The sequence below is a fragment of the Macaca fascicularis genome, chromosome X (genome assembly GCF_037993035.2).
Source record: "Macaca fascicularis isolate 582-1 chromosome X, T2T-MFA8v1.1".
Lineage (NCBI taxonomy): Eukaryota > Metazoa > Chordata > Mammalia > Primates > Cercopithecidae > Macaca > Macaca fascicularis.
The window spans coordinates 3,365,874-3,385,445 of record NC_088395.1 but is presented as its reverse complement, the minus strand read 5'-3'; the positions used below and the strand labels follow the sequence as shown (position 1 = coordinate 3,385,445).

Sequence of the window (19,572 nt, the reverse complement as noted above, 5' to 3'; positions counted from 1 at the left end):
CTGCACCACTGCACTCCAGCCGGGCAGACAGAATAAGAACCTGTTTCAAAAACAGACAGACTGGGCACGGTGGCTCACACCTGTAATCCCAGCACTTTTGGAGGCCGAGGCGGGTGGATCACCTGAGGTCAGTAGTTCGAGACCAACCTGGCCAACATGGTGAAACCCCGTCTCTACTAAAAATACAAAAATTAGCTGGGCGTGGTGGTGGGCGCCTGTAATCCCAGCTACTTGGGAGGCTGAGGCAGGAGAATCGCTTGCACGCAGGAGGCGGAGGTTTCAGTGAGCTGAGATTGCACCATTGCACTCCAGCCTGGGCAACTGGAGCAAAACTCTGTCTCAAAAACAAACAAACAAAAATCCCAAAGCCCTTAGTTCCAAATCTTGCCTCATTCCCCATCCTCCCCCATCTTTAGGTGAAAGCGTTCTTTCATTATCAGTGCATATCTCTCCAAACTGTATTTATATTTGCGCTGAGATGTTGAATGCACAGACGCACCTCAGTATCTTCTGTTCCTTCTTTCATCCCTACCGCCACCTTCCTTAATTTCTCATTGCTGCGTTTTCTTCCATTAATCAACACCTTTGTAAGGAGAAGAACCTCAGGCAAGCTCCCACAAGCAAGTGCTTCGAAAGACTTCATTTGGGGCTTTTTAAAAGGGCTACTTTTTCCCAGCAGGTTTGAGATGCAGTCTGCTAGTTTATTGTTAATTCTCAGGCTTAATGATAGTTCCAGATTACTGAATCAGGTGTGATCTCTGAAGATGTGTGTGTTGTAGTTAGTTAGCGCTGCCATAACAAAGTAGCATAGACGGGGTAGATTAAACACTGATTTATTGTTTTATAATTCTCGAAGCTAGAATTTTGAGAAGAACGTGTTAACAGGGCCAGTGCCTCCTGAGCCCTCTCTCATACACTTCTAGACGCCGTCTTCTCTCTGTGTCCTCACGTGGTTGTCCCTCTGTGCATGTCTGTGTCCTCATCTCCTCTTCTTTGGACTCCAGTCCTGTTGGAATTGGGCCCATTCTAGTGACCACATTTTACCTTAATCACCTGTTTATATGCCCTGTCTCCAAATACAGTCACATTCTGAGGTCCTGAGAATTTGGACTTCAACATGTGGATATTGGGAGGACACAGTTCAGCCCATAGCACACTGTTGGCTGGTTTATTATGAGACCGTGATATTTACTCTTCATTCATCCCAAGACAGTGAGAACTTTACCCATGTCCCAGGATACACATATGTTAACCTCTGCTGTTGTCTGAATGCATCCCTTCCAAATTCATATACTGAGACAGTAACCCCAGAGCTATGGAATTAAAAGGTGGAGTGTTGGGGGAAGCGATTAGATCGTGAGGGTGAAGCCACTGAACGGGACCAGTGCCCTCGGTGAAGGGGTCCGAGGGAGCCTGTTTCCCCATTTTCCCCTGGGTCTGTGGGAGGACACAGCGACAAGGGCCCTTCCCTCAGGAATGAGCCCTTACCACGCAGTTCATCAGCAGGCGCCCTGACCTCGGACGTCCAGCCTTCAGAACTGAGGGGAATACGTTGTTCTTATTTGTAAGGCCCCTTAGTATATGGTGTTTTTGTGATAGCAGCCAGAATGGAGTAAGACAGCATCTATGTAACATCTGTGGAACTTGTACTTTAATATCCATCTATATGCTTCTCCCAATATCTGATTATACACCTCTTAACATCTACACACGTCTTAGCATCTACCTATACTGATGGATTACACCTTTCTATATGCAGACCTTAGCACCTGTCTATACCCAGAGTCACATCTACACACACGCAGATCCTAACATCTGTCTGTACGCACACCTTAGCATCTATCACATATGTTAGCATCTATCTACACCTACATATTAACATCTACCTCCACCCATATCCTAATCTGTCTACACCCACAGAGCAACACCAGTCTACATCCGCCTCCGCCCATATCCTAACGTCTCTCTATACCTCTGTTAATATCTATCGACGTTCATAGTCTAATATCGGTCTTTATGTGTATATTAACATCTATCTGCACCCATATCCTAGCATCCACCTACACCCATATTATAACATCTGTCTCTTCCTATATGTTAACATCTCCCTACACCCATCTTCCAACATCTATGTCCATATATGAACCTCTGTCTACACCTGTATCCTAACATCCATCTACACCCATACTGTAACATCTATACGTATAGATACCATCTGTCTTCACCTATATTGTAACATTGATCTCTATCCATATTCTAACATCTGCCTACACCCATATCCTAACATCTGTACCTACATATTTACACCTGTCTACACCCGTATTCCAACATTTCTCTATATCCATGTTGTAATATCTGTGTACATCCATATCCTAACATCTATCTATAACTACATATTAGCATATTTCTACACCTATATGCTAACATATATCTATATCCATATTTAATACCATATGGTAACACTGTTTACACCCATATATCAGCCCCGATGTACACCATATCCTAACATCTGTCTCTAAGCACATCGTAACATCTGTGTGTATGTGCATTTGAACACCTATCTGTACCCATATGTTAGCATCCGTCTTTACCCATGTGCTGATATCTGTGTGCTCCATGTCCCGACATCTGTCCCTGGCTATTGCCATCTGTCTGTACACACATTTTGGCATCTAGCTGCATCTATACACCAACACCTAGCTGACATCGTATCGCCGCCCTGCCCTGCCGGGGCCCTGAGCATGTGCTGACACCTAGCTGACGGCGTACCCCCTGCCTTGCCCTGGCAGGGCCCTGAGCGTGTGCTGTCCCCGCAGGTTCTGGACGTGGCATGACGAGCGCTTCCTCTACATGCTCATGGAGTATGTGCCGGGCGGGGAGCTCTTCAGCTACCTGCGCAACCGGGGGCGCTTCTCCAGCACCACGGGGCTCTTCTACTCTGCGGAGATCATCTGTGCCATCGAGTACCTGCACTCCAAGGAGATCGTCTACAGAGACTTGAAGCCGGAGAACATCCTGCTGGATAGGGATGGCCACATCAAGCTCACGGACTTTGGGTTCGCCAAGAAGCTGGTAGACAGGTAAGAGGAACGTGAGCTCAGACGGGATCTACGCTGCTTGGCAATGACAAAGATTGTGGTAGTTGTGGCAGGTCAGGCAGGGGAAGACTGGGAACCAGAGTGTAACTCTCGTGTGTGGGAGACACTTACAGCCAGGGATGAGAGAGCCAGGCTGAGCTGCAGCTCATTTTAAGTGGGCTGCCATTGCTGGCCAAGAGCCGGTGGGCAGGAAGTCGCTCTCCCTCACCCGCACCGTGGAGGAAATCGGAACACCACATTTCCACTGTTGACCCGAAATGATGAGGAAATAAGTCATATCCAAGTTTGAATTGCCCTGACTATAAAATAGATCTGCACCGAATAGGATACAATATCTCTTGAAATTAAATGCCAGGTGCCGTGGCTCACACCTGTAATCCCAGAGCTTTGGGATGCTGAGGTGGAAGAATCATTTGAGCCCAGGAGTTTGAGACCAGTCTGGACAACATAGCGAGACCCCATCTCTACAGAAATATATATATATATATATATATATATATAAAGTTGATTATGGTGGTGGATCTCTGTAGTCCCAGCTACTTGGGAGACTGATGTTGGAGGATCATTTGAGCCCCGGAAGTTGAGGCTGCAGTGAGCTGTGATCATACCACTGCACTCCAGCCTGGGTGAAAGAGCAAGATCCTGTCTCAAAAAAAACCAAAAAAATCCAAATTGCATATTCCACACACACCTGCTCACACACACACACACTTACTTTTTTCTGGTATCTATATTTCTATTATGTATATATATATTTCCACTGTATATGTATATTAAATAGAAATATATCTAACACTATATTATTTTATATAACATAGTATATTTTATGTACATATGATATAGTATTATATATGTATAGTATATATTATACTATAATATAGTATACTATGACTATGATAGTATCATATAGGTATACTATATATTATACTATATAATATATAACATTCCTGTGTCATATACATATTACTGTACTCTATATAGTACATATTGTACATATTGTATATTACACATACTATGTATTATATATAGTATATATTACTATACTATACTATGTATTATACTATATTATATATTATATAGTATACCTATATCATACTATATCATATGTATGATATTATATGTGTTTCTTTTCTGGAAACGCACTCCCAGACACACCCCGAAACAACGTTTGAACAAACATCTGGGGACCCCACGGCCCAGCAGCACATGAAACGAACCATCACATGTTGTCTCAGCCAGTGTGGGCTGCACTAACATACGCTCATAGACTGGGCAGCCTCGACAGCAGACATCCATGGCTCACAGCTCTGGAGGCTGCAAGTCCGAGATCAAGATGCGACAGATTGTGCACCTGGAAGGAACCTGCTTCCTGGTTCATAGACAGCGCCTTCTTGCTGTGTCCTCACATGGTGGAAGGGGCGAGGGGGCTCTCTGGGGCCCCTTTTGTAAGGGCACTCATCCCATTCGTGAGACTCCACCTTCGTGATCTCATCATCTCCCAAAGGCCCCACCTCCTAACGCTATCACTTTGGTGATGATGATTTCAACATAGGAATTTTGGGGGGAACACACACATTCAGTTGATAATACATGTATATGTATTTTTTTTCCATGATTGCATTCATTTAACCAGTCTGTCATGACAAAAGACCACACACTGGGCATTAAAGAATAGACCTTTTCCTCTCACTGTCATGGAGGCTGAGGCCTGAGATCCAGATGTGGGCAGGGCTGGTTCCTCCTGAGGCCTCTCTCCTTGGCTTGGAGATGCCGTCTTCTCCCTGTGTCCTCACAGGCTCGTCTCTCTGTGCATGTCTGTATCCTTGTCTCCTCTTCTTATGAGGACACCAGTCCTATTGGATCAGGACCCGCCCTAGTGACCTCATTTTACCTTAATGACCTCTTTAAAGACGCTCTTTCCCATATAGTCACATTCTGAAGTTCTGGGGGTTAGGACTGCAGCATATAAGCTTTAAGGGATACATTTCAGCCTGGAACAATTATATATAGGTATGTTTCCACACACACGTACTCCATTGAGGAGAAAACAGTTATCCTTTTTTGTTTGTTTGTTTGTTTGTTTTTGAGACGGAGTCCCACTCTGTCGCCCAGGCTGGAGTGCAGTGGCGCGATCTCCGCTCACTGCAAGCTCCGCCTCCCGGGTTCACGCCATTCTCCTGCCTCAGCCTCCCGAATAGCTGGGACTACAGGCGCCCGCCACAACGCCCGGCTAACTTTTTGTCTTTCTAGTAGAGATGGGGTTTCACCGTGTTAGCCAGGATGGCCTCGATCTCCTGACCTTGTGATCTGCCCGCCTTGGCCTCCCAAAGTGTTGGGATTACAGGGGTGAGCCACCGCGCCCGGCCCCAGAATGTAGTCTTTTATCTCTCACCCACCTCCCACCCTTTCCCCCAAGTCCTTAAAGTCCATTGTATGGTTCTTATGCCTCGGCGACCTCATAGCTTAGTTCCCAATGGATGTTTAATTTACATTTATAAAATCAACAGTCATAAAAAGTAAATTCACATGCCCAAGCTGCTGAAAAATCCTCAGAAAGATTGTTGGTAACTCCACTGAGTGTCGGTTTTTCAATTAGATTAAATTAATTAAGATAGAATTAGATAATGACATCAGTTCCTCGGTAGACAAGCTACATTTCAAATACCCAGGATGGCACATGGCTATCGGCTTCTGTCTTGGTCAGGCAAGCCTAGAAAATACATCTTATATTTCCATATTCTTTGATGTGGTGGGGTTGGGTAAGGTGATAATTACACTAATTATACTCTTAACATTGTAAAACCGTCTGCGTTTTTGAGAAACTTGATGTGGGGGCAGTTTTACACTAAATGACTCTCTCCTCTGGCGGCTTTTAGAAAAGGGCTCTCCTAGGGAAATTTTATGATGCATTTAAATTCAATCTGATTTCCCCCTGTGGTATTTCTTGTATTACATTTCCAAAAATAAGACGCATGGAAATTAGGTGCATTTTACATGGAATAGGAAAGACAGGATTTTTAAAAATACTGATTTACAGCATCCGTGCTGCCCTCTCTTGGCAGCACACGGTATATTAGTAAATTCGTTTAAAGTCATTTGCAAGTCTAATTCAAACAAACCAGAGATAAAATATTTCATATATTCACTTGTTTATAAGTTTGACAAACCATGTTACTGTCCCGTTAATTCATGATGTCTATTTAAATGGACGAAGATAGTTTAGTATATAACATGCAGCGATTATTGTACTTAATGAACATGTGAAAATCTTAGAAAATGCCTCATTACCATCTTGATAGATTGCTTTTGCAAAGAACGGCATCTTCCTCTGTATGGGTAGTGTAGCTTCTGGAAACTGTTTTTTTTGTGGGTACTCTTTTCTCCTTGTTTTTTTTGACCCTCTTTGTAACGAAGCATCTCTCTTCTGGCCCAACCCCAGGGAAATTGTGTGCATGGGGGCAGGTACATGGCCCTGCCTCTGATTCAGGATTCAAACAGTACATGTGCCTTTTGAATAAAACTTAAATTCACCACTGTATCGTAGACCACTACAGAATAGATGGAACTAAACAGGGAGGCCTCATCTTGAATAACCTTTTTTTTTTTTTTTTAAGACAGGGTCTTACTCTGTCACCCAGGCTGGAGTGCAGTGGTGGGATCTTGGCTCATGCAACCTCAGCCTCCTGGGCTCAAGTGATCCTCCCATTTCAGCCTCCCAAGTAGCTGGGATTACAGGCATGTACCACCACGCCTGGCTAATTTTTGTATTTTTAGTAGAGACCTGGTTGCACCACGTTGCCCAGGCTGGTCTTGGTCAGCTGGCCTCAAGTATCCACCTGCCTCGAACTTCCAAAGCATTGGGATTACAGGCGTGAACCACCGCGCCCGGCCTTGAATAACATTTTTGAACATATCCCAGAAAGAAGTACGTTTCTCATTTTTCTCTTATAGCATGGGGTAAAAACATACTTAAGCATGTTGTAACGTATTCTATTTACGACACGAATTTCTTTCTTTGTTTTTTGTTTCTTTTTTGAGACAAGGTCTCACTGTGTCACCCAGGCTGGAGTGCAGTAGTGCGACCATGGCTCACCACAGCCTCAAACTCCCAGGCTCAAGCATTCCTCCTGTCTCAGCCTCCCAAGTAGCTGAGACTACAGGCTTGCATCACCATGCCTGGCTAATTTTTTGATTTTTTGTAGAGACAGGGTTTCACTATGTTACCAGGGCCGGTCTTGAACTCCTAAGCTGAAGCAATCCTCCAACCTTGGCCTCCCAAAGTTTTGGGATTACAGGCGGGAGCTATGGTACTCAGCCTCTCCCTCCCTTCCTTCCTTTCTCCCTCCCTCCCTTCCTTCCTCCCTTCTTCTCCCTCCCCTCCCATTCCCTCCAGTTCCTTCCCTTCCCCTCCTCTTCTCCCCTCCCCTCCCCTCCCATCCCTTCCCCTCCACTTCCCTCCCCTCCCTTCCCCTCCCCTCCACTTCCTTCCCCTCCCTCCCCTCCCCTCCCCTCCTCTCCCCTCCCCTTCCCTCCCCTCCCCTCCCCTCCCCTCCTCTCCGCTCCCCTCTCCTTCCCTCCCTCCCCTCTTCTCCCCTCCCCTCCCCTCCCCTCCCCTCCCCTCCCCTCCCCTTCCCTCCCCTCCCCTCCCCTCCCCTCCCATTCCTTCCCCTTCCCTCTCCCCTTCCCCTCCCTCCCCTCCCCCCTCCCCCCTCCTCTCCCCTCTCCTCCCCTCCCCTAGCAACCCTGTTAACTGAATGACTGTCCTACTTATTTTAAACCACTGCTCTTGGTGACTTGATTTCTGACTTTCCTAGGTTGTCAGTATGTTCAGATGGTTTTCTTTTGTGACTTGCGTTCACCAGGCTCTTGTTTTCTAACAGCAATATTACGTTTGTATTTTAAATATTTTGCACACACACTTTATATTATCTAGAGAGCTCCCCTAAAAGATTTGGTGGCAAACTAGAATTATTTCTGGTTTTATGAAATGCTCAAAATAAAATACTGATGTGTTTAATTTGATTTTATAATTCAGATGTATAACACAAGCATCCCTTACCTGAAATACTTCAGACCAGAATTGTTTTGGATTTTAGATTTTTTTCAGATTGTGGAATATTTGAATTACACTTACCTGTGAGCATCTCTAATTTGAAAATCTGAAATCCAGGATGCTCCAGTGAGCATTTCCTTTGAGCTGTGAGCCTCATGTCGGTGCTGGAAAAGTGTTGCCTTTTGGAGCATTTGGGATTTCAGATTTGGATTAAAGATGTTCGACCTTTGTACATCTGTCTTTAAACCATAACAGATGGTATTCTTTCTTTGCAACAGCTCTTTTTTGTTTGTTTGTTTTTGGTGTTTTTTTATTTCTCTGTGACAGCTTTTTGTTCGTTTTTGTTTTTTTGTGTTTCTTTTGAGACAGGGTCTCACTATATTGGCCAGGATAGTCTTGAACTCCTGGCCTCAAGCAGTCCTCCCGCCTTGGCCTCCCAAAGTGCCAGGACAGTAGCCGTGAGCCACCATGCCAGGCGCAACAGCTCTTTCCTAGTTCTTCTGTTGTAGCATTTTAAATCCAGATGTTACATTGATTACTGTCCTCTGGATTTTTATTTCTAGCCTTATAGGGGTAATATTGAACCTAGTCTTTCAAAATTACTACTTACCCCTTTCTCACACACACACACACACACACACACACACACACACACACACACACACAGAGGAGTAGAGAGAGTAGTTCACGTTGAAACCTTATGGCCCCATCACCCAGCTTCGATTGTTATCAAAGCTTTGCCACTTTGTTTTTTTTTTTCCTTCGCCCATTTGTTTCTTGAGTTATTTTAAAGCAGGTGTACTTCATCCTATCTCTAACAGATAACTCCCTTTAAAAAAGAACTTCAGTGGCGTTATCACATCTGACAAAACTTTTTTTTTTAAAAAGCCCAGCCTGGGTAACATAGCAAGACCTCGTCTCTACAAAACATCAAAAACAAAAAAATTAGCCTTGCATAGGTTAAATCCAGCCCCCTGTGTGTCTGTTAATAAAGTTTTATTGGAACACAGTCACATTTTGGGGGCTTTTGAGCTACAGTACCAGAGTTGGATATTTGTAACAGAGACCCTGTGATTCACAAAGCCTAAAATATTTGCCATCTGGCTCTCTACACAAAATATTTGCCCACCCCTGAGCCAGGCCATTTGCTTTGTGAACTGGTTAAAATTGGCCAGGAGCTCTGTCTGTGCAGTGGAATATTATTGGCCGTGAAAAGGAGTATAATTCTGACACATTCTACATGTTGATAAACCTTGAACACATGATATTGGATGAAATAAGCCAGACCAAAAAGGTCTCATATTGTGTGATTCTACTTGTAGGAGGGCCCTAGATTCTTTCAAATTATAGGGACAGAAAATAGAATGGTGGGTGCCAGGGGCTGGGGAGGTGCAGGGTAGGGGGAGATGACGTTTAATGAGGACGGAGTTTCTGTTTGGAATGATGAAGAAGTTCCAGCAGTGGATGGTGGGGAGGGTTGAACACCAAGGTCGACGGACTTCCCACCACTGAACTATACAATTACAAATGCTTAAAATGGAAAATTCTATGCTATGTGTATTTTACAATTGAAAATTATATGTATAAAATCATAATTCTGTATATAATTATAAATAACTATATAATTGTAATATTTAGTTGCACATAATATATCCTACATTAAATTTATATATTTAAATATATTTATCTCTTTATTACTAATGTAACACAACATATGTATATGTTAATTTATTAATATATTCAGATTATAATTATATATTAAATAAATATAATGTAATTTTTAGTTAAAATAATCATTTAAAAATAAATCATTTAATACAATTAAATATATAATAAACGGATACAATTTTATATTTAATATTACATATTTAATTTTATAGTTATAAACATGACTACCAAATGATTATATATGCTCATAAATTATGATATAAGTATATTTAGAAAATTATATGTAGCTATAATTATACATTATTATCCACAGTTTTATATATAATTTTATAAATATATTTTTAAAATTTAAATTTATATATTAGTATGTGTTACACATTTACTGTTTAGATTATAAGTTCACATTTAAACATATAGATTTGTAAATACATAATTATTTTATATATATTTCGTAACACCGGAAAAGTCTTTCTAGTTACTTGAGACGTTTTCCCTTAGTTTCTGACTTTGAGTATTTGACGGAAGCCAAGGAGGGCCTGAGATGTCGAGTCTATTTGCAGTCGTGTTGCTACTTTCCCTTGAACTTTGCTGTAGTTCATACTAGGAGGTGGGTGTTACTGTGCCGAGGTTGGTCAGTGGTGTCTAGGAGCCATTGTCATGGAGGAAACCCCTCCCAGCACCTGGGCTGGCCGTCAGAAGCTGTCCCATGCTTGTAGACATGCACCTTCTCCCTTCATGGGCCTGAAATTCTCAACTGTTTGTTCCCATCAGACAGTTCTAGGAACTGTGATTGTGTCCCCATTAAAAAAAATGACAAAATCTTCCGTTTTTATGAAAAATCCCACACCCTGCTTTTTCATTGTAACCCCAGATCCTATAAGAAAATGCAATGTAGTATTTTCACTATGAGTACTGAGCTAATATCTATTTCCTGCATTACCAAACTCAGACAAAACACTGGCTCATACTTTTCTGATAAAAAGGAAAAAAATGCATTTGTATCTGTAATCAAGTGTAAAAGCTCTCATCAGCTGTCCTTCCTCCTGAGCCCCACCATGTCCCTGTTAGCTGAGTGACGTGCTCACCATGTCATAAAACCGTAAGGAGAGACAGAAAGTGAGGCTGGTGATGCCACCTGCTAGGACGTAAGAGGGACTGGACTGAAACTCAGCTTGGAGATGTCATCCATTTCTCTCTATTTTTTTTTTTTTTTTGAGACAGAGTCTCACTCTGTTGCCCAGGCTGGAGTGCAGTGGCACGATCTCGGCTGACTGCAACCTCTGCCACCCAGGTTCAAGCGATTCTCCTGCCCCAACCTCCTGAGTAGCTGGGATTACAGGTGCCTGCCACCGTGCCCAGCTAAGTTTTGTAGTTTTTAGTAGAGATGGAGTTTCACCATCTTGGCCAGGCTGGTCTTGAACTCCTGACCTCGTGATCCACTTGCCTCGGCCTCCCAAAGTGTTAGGATTACAGGCATGAACCACCATGCCCGACCTCTTTTTCTCTTTTTACTGTGGTAAAATACGCTTAAAATGTACCATCATAACCATCTTTATTAACATTTTTAATGTTTCAGAACAGGGTCTTTCTCTGTCAGCCAAGCTGGAGTGCAGTGGTGTGATCACGGCTCACTGTAGTTTCCAACTCCTAGGCTGAAGCAATCCTCCTCTCTCAGCCTCCTGAGTACCTGAGACTAGAGGTGTGAGCCACGATGCCTGGCTAATTTTTAAATATTTTTGTACAGATAGGGTCTTGCTATGTTGCCTAGGCTGGTCTGGAACCCTGAGGCTCAAGTGATACTCCCACCTTGGCCTCCCAAAGCGTTGAGATTACAGGCATGAGCCACTGTAGCCAGCCCATTTGAACCATCTTGCCGTGCACAATTCAGTGGCATCTATTGCATTTACCGTGTCGTGCAACCATCACCTCTCTCTAGTTCCAGAACATTTCGTCATCCCAAAAGAGAACCTGTACCTGTTAAGCAATTATTCCCCATCCTAAGCCAGGATGGTCTCTTCTTAACTTGACTGCAGCTACAAAGATCCTGTTTGCACATGAGGTCCCGCTCACAAATACTGGGGTTTAGGACTTTGGGGGATGCACAGTCCAACCAGTGCAGGTGTGGTGGAAGGCGTGGGCATTCAGAACACAGGAGTCATTGGATATCTATACTTTACAGAGAATCCTATCCTTAGCTCTGTTTCTGCTTCGTTAACGTGGCCTCCTCCCTCCCCTCCCCCTGGCCATAGTGAAACTAAGAACAGTGAGAAAACAGAACAGCAGGTGTCACCTTCCTTCTACCCAAAAGGCAGGTGAGCAAAAGGAGACAGGAACAGGGAAGTGGATAATTCACTGCCCAGACCAGTGGTGTCGACATAACACTCAGACTGTCTCATCTCATACTCACGCAGTCGACATCTCTCCATAGCAGCGTATGTCTCTTTGTACATCTAGTGAGGCATTGGGGTTTTTGCAGGAAGGAGTGACTCTAATGGGGCCAAAGTCTTTCTGAGGCAAGTCAGAACCTGGAAACTTATACAGCCTTAGGTGTGTGTCCTTTCCCTAACACAGAGCCAAAAAGAATCTCATCTTTCAAAAGGTAAGTGGAGAAGTTGCAGCTAATGCCGGTAGCATGACCTGTGGCCTCTATCTGGGCTTCATATCAGCTAAGATCTAGGCTTTTAGCTACTTTCAGGCCACTTTGGATGGGCTAGCAAGGTGGAAATACAAAACTAGCAGGCCAATAAGTCACTCGTCTTGCAGAATGATAGAAGTGTCGTGCGTCGAAGCAGCCGGGGTGTACTTGGAATTGATTCAACTGCTGGGCAGGGCAGGGCAGGGGAGAGCATGTTTCTGAAATAGTGTGCATTGTACTTTCCATTTGTAGACTTAATTCTAATGAGTGAGAAGCACTTAACAGGACCACATGGTGATCTCTGTTCCATAGTTAGATGTAACCTGCAGATAGAGAGTAAGTCCCTTCCACATTCTTCCGTGGGAAGAGGACTCAGTTTCTCTCCTTGTCTTCTTTCCTGGTTTTCTGACTTACATCTGCTAGATCCTGCAGTATTTTTTTTTTTTTGAGACAGTGTCTTGCTCTGTTGCCCAGGCTGGGGTACAGTGGCACTATCATGCTCCCTGCAGCCTTGACCCCCTGGGCTCAAGTGATCCTCCCATCTCAGCCTCCTGACTAGCTGAGACTACAGGTGCACTTTAGCACACCTGGCTTTTTTTTTTTGTAAAGGAGTGGTCTTGCTATGTTGCCCAAGCTGGTCTGAAACTCCTAGCCTCAGGCAATCCTCCTGCCTCAACCTCCCAAAGTACTAGGATTACAGTTGTAAACTACCATGCCTGACCTTGTGGTACTTTGATTTCATGGATGGCTGACAGAATTTGAAATTTGGATGGCAGCCAGTTTGTTGTTATCCCGAGGGCTTACAGATTAATGTGGAAAAGTCTGTTGTCTGGAAAGAGGTGGGGTAGAGAGGTGTGGTGGGGAAGGGAAGGAGAGATACCAGTAACAACATTTTGGGTGGGTTCCTGCAAGCAGGAAGCTGAGGAGCTGAAGCCAAGATACATGCCCACACCACTGTAAACAGGGCGGACTCAGGCAACATGTGCTGGGTGTAAAATAGGCTTTACACATGCTTGATACATTGTGCAAAGAACTTGAGAGTGGATAAACATGTACATTACCAGACTCTGTGGAACTTATTTTTTGTTCTCTTTACATTCAACTTACAAAAAGTTTCTTCTTTTATTGATTTGACTGGTGGAAGGGAAGGGTCTTTTGCAAAGCATCTATATATTTTTTCCCTCCGAAGGTGTTCTTCTTCCTGCCTGTCTACAGACAGGCTCCACACACCAAGGCAGCCCTTGGCAGGAAGGGTGGATGTGGCTTGGAAGTGTGCTACGGGTCTGAATTGCTGAAAGCCCGAAGCGACATTCTACCCAGCAGTAGAGCACCAATGGAGTGTGGCCCAGACACGGCCCCCTCTCTGGGATTACTGATGCTCAGTTCCTTTCCAGCCCATGAGTCTTCCAGCTTCTGCTGCGGTCCTTGTTATCTTTCCCTGACTTTGTTTAGCAGATGCTTCTGTAACCAAAATGCAGGTTCAGCCGCTCGCCGTTTGCAGAGTGCAATTAGCAAGGGCGAGGTCCGGTATAAAGAAAGTGATTTTTTATTCCAGAGCTTTCTTAGGGGAAGAAGTACAGGCTTCCTGCTTGAGGCCACCAGTTTGCTTTTGGAGCACAAAGCAGGCACTTTTAAAGGAAAATGGCATGCAGGGGAGGAAGTGTGTTTTTGTCTTTACACTGGTTTCCAGGGGGCAAGAAAATTTTTGTGGGGGGTGGGGGTGGGGGTGTAAAGAGCCGAAGAGAACGAATGTAAACTTTGCAAACCATCCGGTCTCAGTTACAGTACAGACTCTGCTCTTGCACCTTTTTTTTTCTTTTCTGAGAGACAGTCTTGCTCTGTCGCCCAGGCTGGAGTGTACAGTGCAGTGGCACATTCTCGGCTCACTGCAACCTCCGCCTCCTGGGTTCAAACATTTCTCCTGCCTCAGCTTCCCGAGTAGCTGGGACTATAGGCACACATCAGCACGCCTGGCTCATTTTGTATTTTTAGTAGAGATGGAGTTCGCCATGTTGGCCAGGCTGGTCTTGAACTCCTGGCTCACGTGATCTGCCCACCTTGGCTTCTCAAAGTGCTGGGATTATAGGTGTGAACCACCATGCCTGGCCTAAGTGAGTTCTTGAATTATTCTTTTTCACTGCCACTTTTTTTTTGGGGGGGGGGGCGAGGGGATAAAGGATTTTCTTTTTTACTTAATTTTATTTATTTATTTATTTTAAAAACTTTTAGGTTCAGGGGTACACGTGCAGGTTTGTTACATGGGTAAACTGTATGCCACTTTGTGTACCGATTATTTTGTCACCCACGCAATAAGCATCGTACGTGACAGTTAGATTTTCCATCCTCATCCTCCTGTCCTTCACCTTCCAGTGGCCCGGTGTCTGTTTTTCCCCGTCTCCGTGTCTGTGTATACCCAGTGTTTAGCTCCCATGTATAAGTGAGAACATGTGCGTCCACTTAGGAGAATGGCCTCTCTACGTCCATCCACGCTGCTGCAGAGGACGTGATCTCGTTCTTTTTCCTTTAATTAAGTAATTTTATTCTTTATGATTTATACTAAGACAGGTATAGATAACTCAAAAAAACTGAGTTTTTTTTTTTTTTTGCTTCTGAGTAACAGTGGTAACAGTACCAGCAACAGTAGCAAGGATGATAAAACCAATTCTTTAGTTTCCAAGCCAGTTAAGAAATGTTACTATGGAAAGGAATCAGCAAAAACAATGTTACTGTCTTGACACAGTAAAATGTGTGCACAGGAGGGTAAAGGGAGCGTGGTTTTACTCAACTAAGTTATTGTAACAATCAGAGCTTCTAAGGTGACTGCATTAGCCAAGCACCAATGAGTTTTGTGGGGTCTGTCTCTGTCACCCATATAGGACTTGGACCCTCTGTGGAACACCCGAGTACCTGGCCCCGGAAGTCATTCAGAGCAAGGGCCACGGAAGGGCCGTGGACTGGTGGGCCCTCGGCATCCTGATATTCGAGATGCTCTCGGGGTAAGTGGAGTCTCCGTAGAGAATCTTCATCTTACAGGCCAGCACCCCCTTCCCCCACCCATTCATCCCCTCGGCGTTTCTGTAACCTTGAAAACAGTACGTGACTATCACAGACACACGGTGTGGCTGCACACACATCTGCTGCCCTGCTGAGGTTGGCAATGTGAATTAGCAGTTGAGCTTGTTTGAATAAGAGGCAAAAAACCTAAACTTGTGAAGGAACCACCCATGCATGCCCATTGAGATTTTTATATTGAAATATCCATATCTTCCTTAAATACAAAATTAACGTTCTGGGCTGCTCCAAAGGTGGTGAGTTATCTCAGTTGGTTTTCACAGTTAGCTACAGATTGAACTCCTTGCTCTCCTCTTTTCCCCCTTATCACTTCTGTGTTTAATTAATCTTAAAAAGAATTTAGAAATTAAAGTAAAAATGAATCTTCTGCACTGACCCTTGCTGAAGTAACCTGCGGAGCTCAGGAAGGCACAGGTTGGGTCAAGGTAAATCAGCCAACTACAATTGAGTGGCTTCTGCATGAACAGCCGGCGAGGAAGGTGAGAATATGTTCTCTCCTAAAACCGCACACCTGTGGCACAGGAAAGGGGTGCCGACCCAGACCCCAACACAGGGTTCTTGGATCTCTCGCTAGAAAGAATTCGGGTAAAGTCCATAAAGTGAAAGCAAGTGTATTAAGACAGTAAAAGAATAAAAGTATGGTTACTCCTTAGGCAGAGCAGGCCCGAGGGCTGCTGGTTGGCTATTTTGATGGTTATTTCTTGACTATACGCTAAACAGGGGGTGGATTTTTCATGAGTTTTCCTGGAAAGGGGTGGGCAAGTCCTGTAGCTGAGGAGTTCCTCCCCTTTTTAGAGCTTATAGGGTAACATCCTGATGTTGTCGTGGCATTTGTAAACTGTCATGGCGCTGGCGGGAGTGTCTTTTAGTACCTAATGCATTATAATTAATGTATAATGAGCCGTGAGGACGATCAGAGGTCACTGTTGTCGCCATCTTGATTTTGGAGGGATTTGGCCAGCTTAGTAGCAGCCTGTTTTATCAGCAGGGTCTTTGTGTGCCGACCTCCTATCTCGTCCTGTCACTTAGAATGCCTTAACCGTGTGAGAATGCAGCCCAGTAGGTCTCAGCCTCATTTTACCCGGCCCCTGTTCAAGATGGAGTTGCTCTGGTTCCAGCGCCTGTGATCCCTGTGTTGGGTGACATTTGGAAGTCAGGGGAGGTGCCATCCTCCCTGCCACCACATAACAGAGAGGTCGGTCATTTGTTGGGATGTCAGCATGATTGAGTGTTCGAGTCTAGCATGTGCCTGGGACAACTCCACTATGACTTGACCAGAAACGCAAAGGAAGCATGCAACACTTGGAAACCCAGGACGTGGGCGTCATCCTCATTCCGTTGTTAGTACCCAGCATGTCCATTAATTCCCTAAGACGACTCAGTAGCGTGGCACTTTTCCAGAAAGGAACCTGTAGGAAGGAGTGAGCTACGTGTGTGCAGAGGAACTGTTGCACTGTGTGGCTCTGCACGAAAGGCTCTCCTCTCTGGGATGAAGACGAGAGGAAGCCCAGCCTGCGAGGGCCCAGAACACCGGTTGGGGGATCCTCTGCCGTGCTTTGCCACAGCCGACACTCTGCCTTCTATGTTCTCTCTTTTCCTGTTTCCTTCTTTTTTCTGCTTGCCCCTGAGTCTCAAAGACAGACACCAGCGTATCCTCTGAGTGCCTTCCGTTGTCGCAAAAGCCAGATCCTTGCTCACATCTCTCTGATTCCCTGCAGGGGGTCAACACCAGATATTTTTACTGGGAAACTTTCCCTTTCAGTTGGAAACAAAGGAGGGAAGGAGGAGAGGCATTCTCCTGCCTGGAAGGCGTGTCTCAGCCAGATCCTGCTGGCGGGAGCACCCAGACCCAGCGCTTGTTCCTGGGGGTGTGGAGCATGTGACATTCTAACATCCACCTTAGAAAATCCAGGCAGTCACTGACTTTTGTTTGGGGAGCAGACAGGGGTCATCGTCCCATGTGCTTATCTCTGCCATCTTTTATAAAGAAAGTGAATCCGTTAATTCCCACACTAGCTTGGGGATCAGAACGATGTTGAACAAGCACTGCCAAAGAACTCCACCACAAAACCGGAGCCTGAGATGCCACAGGAGGAGAGTGGAACCCACAAACACCTGTATTTCATTGTCTGCCTATCCATGTATATTGTTTATCATCCATCCATCTACCCATCTGTTTATCTATGTTTATATACTTTTCCATCCATCCACCCATCTACCCCTCCACCCCTTCATCCATCCATCCACCCACCCCTTCATCCATTCAACCATCCACCCCTTCATCCATCCATCCACCCACCGCTTCATTCATCCATCCACCCACCCTTTCATCCATCCATCCACCCACCCATCCCTTCATCCATCCACCCACCCCTTCATCCATCCACCCACCCCTTCATCCATCCATCCACTCACCCCTTCATCCATCCATCCATCCATCCATCTACCCCTTCATCTATCCATCCATCCAACCCCCCCCACCCCCCTACCCCTTCATCATCTACCCCCCACCCCTTCATCCATCTACCCCCCACCCCTTCATCCAGCCCCCCCACCCCTTCATCCACCCCCCCCACCCCTTCATCCGCCCACCCACCTACTCCCCTACCCCTTCATCCACCCACCCACCCACTCCCCTACCCCCTCATCCATCCACCCCCCACCCCTTCATCCATCCACTCCCCCACCCCCCAACCCCTTCATCCATCCATCCACCCCCAACCCCTTCCCTTCATCCATCCATCCACCTACCCACCCCTCAACCCCTTCATCTATCCATCCATCCACCCACCTACCCCTTCATTTATCCATGCATCCATCCATCCACCCCCCACCCCTTCATCCATCCATCCATTCATCCACTCACCCACACACCTATCCCTGTCTGTCTCTATGGTCTGCTACCTATTATGTATGCATGTATATGTTTATCTATTTATCGTTATCTGTCATCTAAGTTGTCATTTATATATTTATATATCCATCTCTCTGTCTCCATCTCTTTATCTCTACAATCTTTTTATCTGTCTACCTACTTGTTATCTATGTATTTACCTATCATCTATCTGTTATTCATATACCAATCTATCCATCTGCTTCCTATTTATCTGCCTATCCATCTATTTATCGTCTTTCTATGTAACTGTTTACCTACCTACCTATCCATCTATCAATCATCTATTTACCTATTCATCTGTCTGCTTTTCTATGTATCTATCTATTTATCAATCATCTACATACCTACCTATCCATCTATCTCTACCTTTCTGTCTATCTAGCTATCAATAATCTACCTACCTACCTGCCTGTTGGTCTTTTGAATTTTCCATTACTCTTTGCTGAGACATGCCTACAAATCGTATAGAATTAAACTTCTCAGTATGCACTCTAGCCCATTATGTCCCAGGCAAACTCAGAAGGTTGTAAAAATCACTTAGGCATATTGATCAGCATCCAACCGAGGAAAGCACCACATTTTCCTTCAGTGATAACACTGACCACAGGAGGGCAGCGTTGCCTGAGGATTGTTGTATCCTGTAGTCTAATAGTTTTAAATAGAGTGAGGTTCATGTGCCCCAAATTTTACTCATTATAGGATAGAGTAGACTATTATTAGAATACAGTATACTATTAGAACATAATATTGTTAGAATACAGCATATAATTATTAGACTATAATTAAAACAGTATTAGTTTCAAGGTATGTTGAAGTTAAAAATTTATAAAAATAAATTTAAAAAGAATAGAATATTACCCCCCCAGTCATTAGAATGACTGTATTAGAATTATTATATAAAGTTATGAGAATTGTTAATAGGCTATAACATATTGGAATATTTATATATATTAGAATATAATAGAATAGAAAATAACCTAATTATAATGTAATAAATCATTAGGCTAATTGAAAATGAATAATTAGGCCAGGCACCATGGCTCACGCCTGTGATCCCAACACTTTGGGAGGCCGAAGTGGGTGGATCACCTGAGGTCAGGAGTTGGAGACCAGCCTGGCCAACATGGTGAAACCCCATCTCTACTACACA

General features: G+C 44.4%; 1 protein-coding gene across 1 annotated transcript in view; it reads left to right on the top strand.

The window, feature by feature from the left end:
* PRKX (protein kinase cAMP-dependent X-linked catalytic subunit) overlaps window positions 1–19,572 on the top strand; it is a 117,810-nt gene that overhangs the window by 57,467 nt on the left and 40,771 nt on the right. The window contains 2 exon segments of the mRNA XM_045383907.3: window positions 2,817–3,080; window positions 15,331–15,450. Of these exon segments, the coding sequence (XP_045239842.1) occupies window positions 2,817–3,080; window positions 15,331–15,450 (384 nt within the window).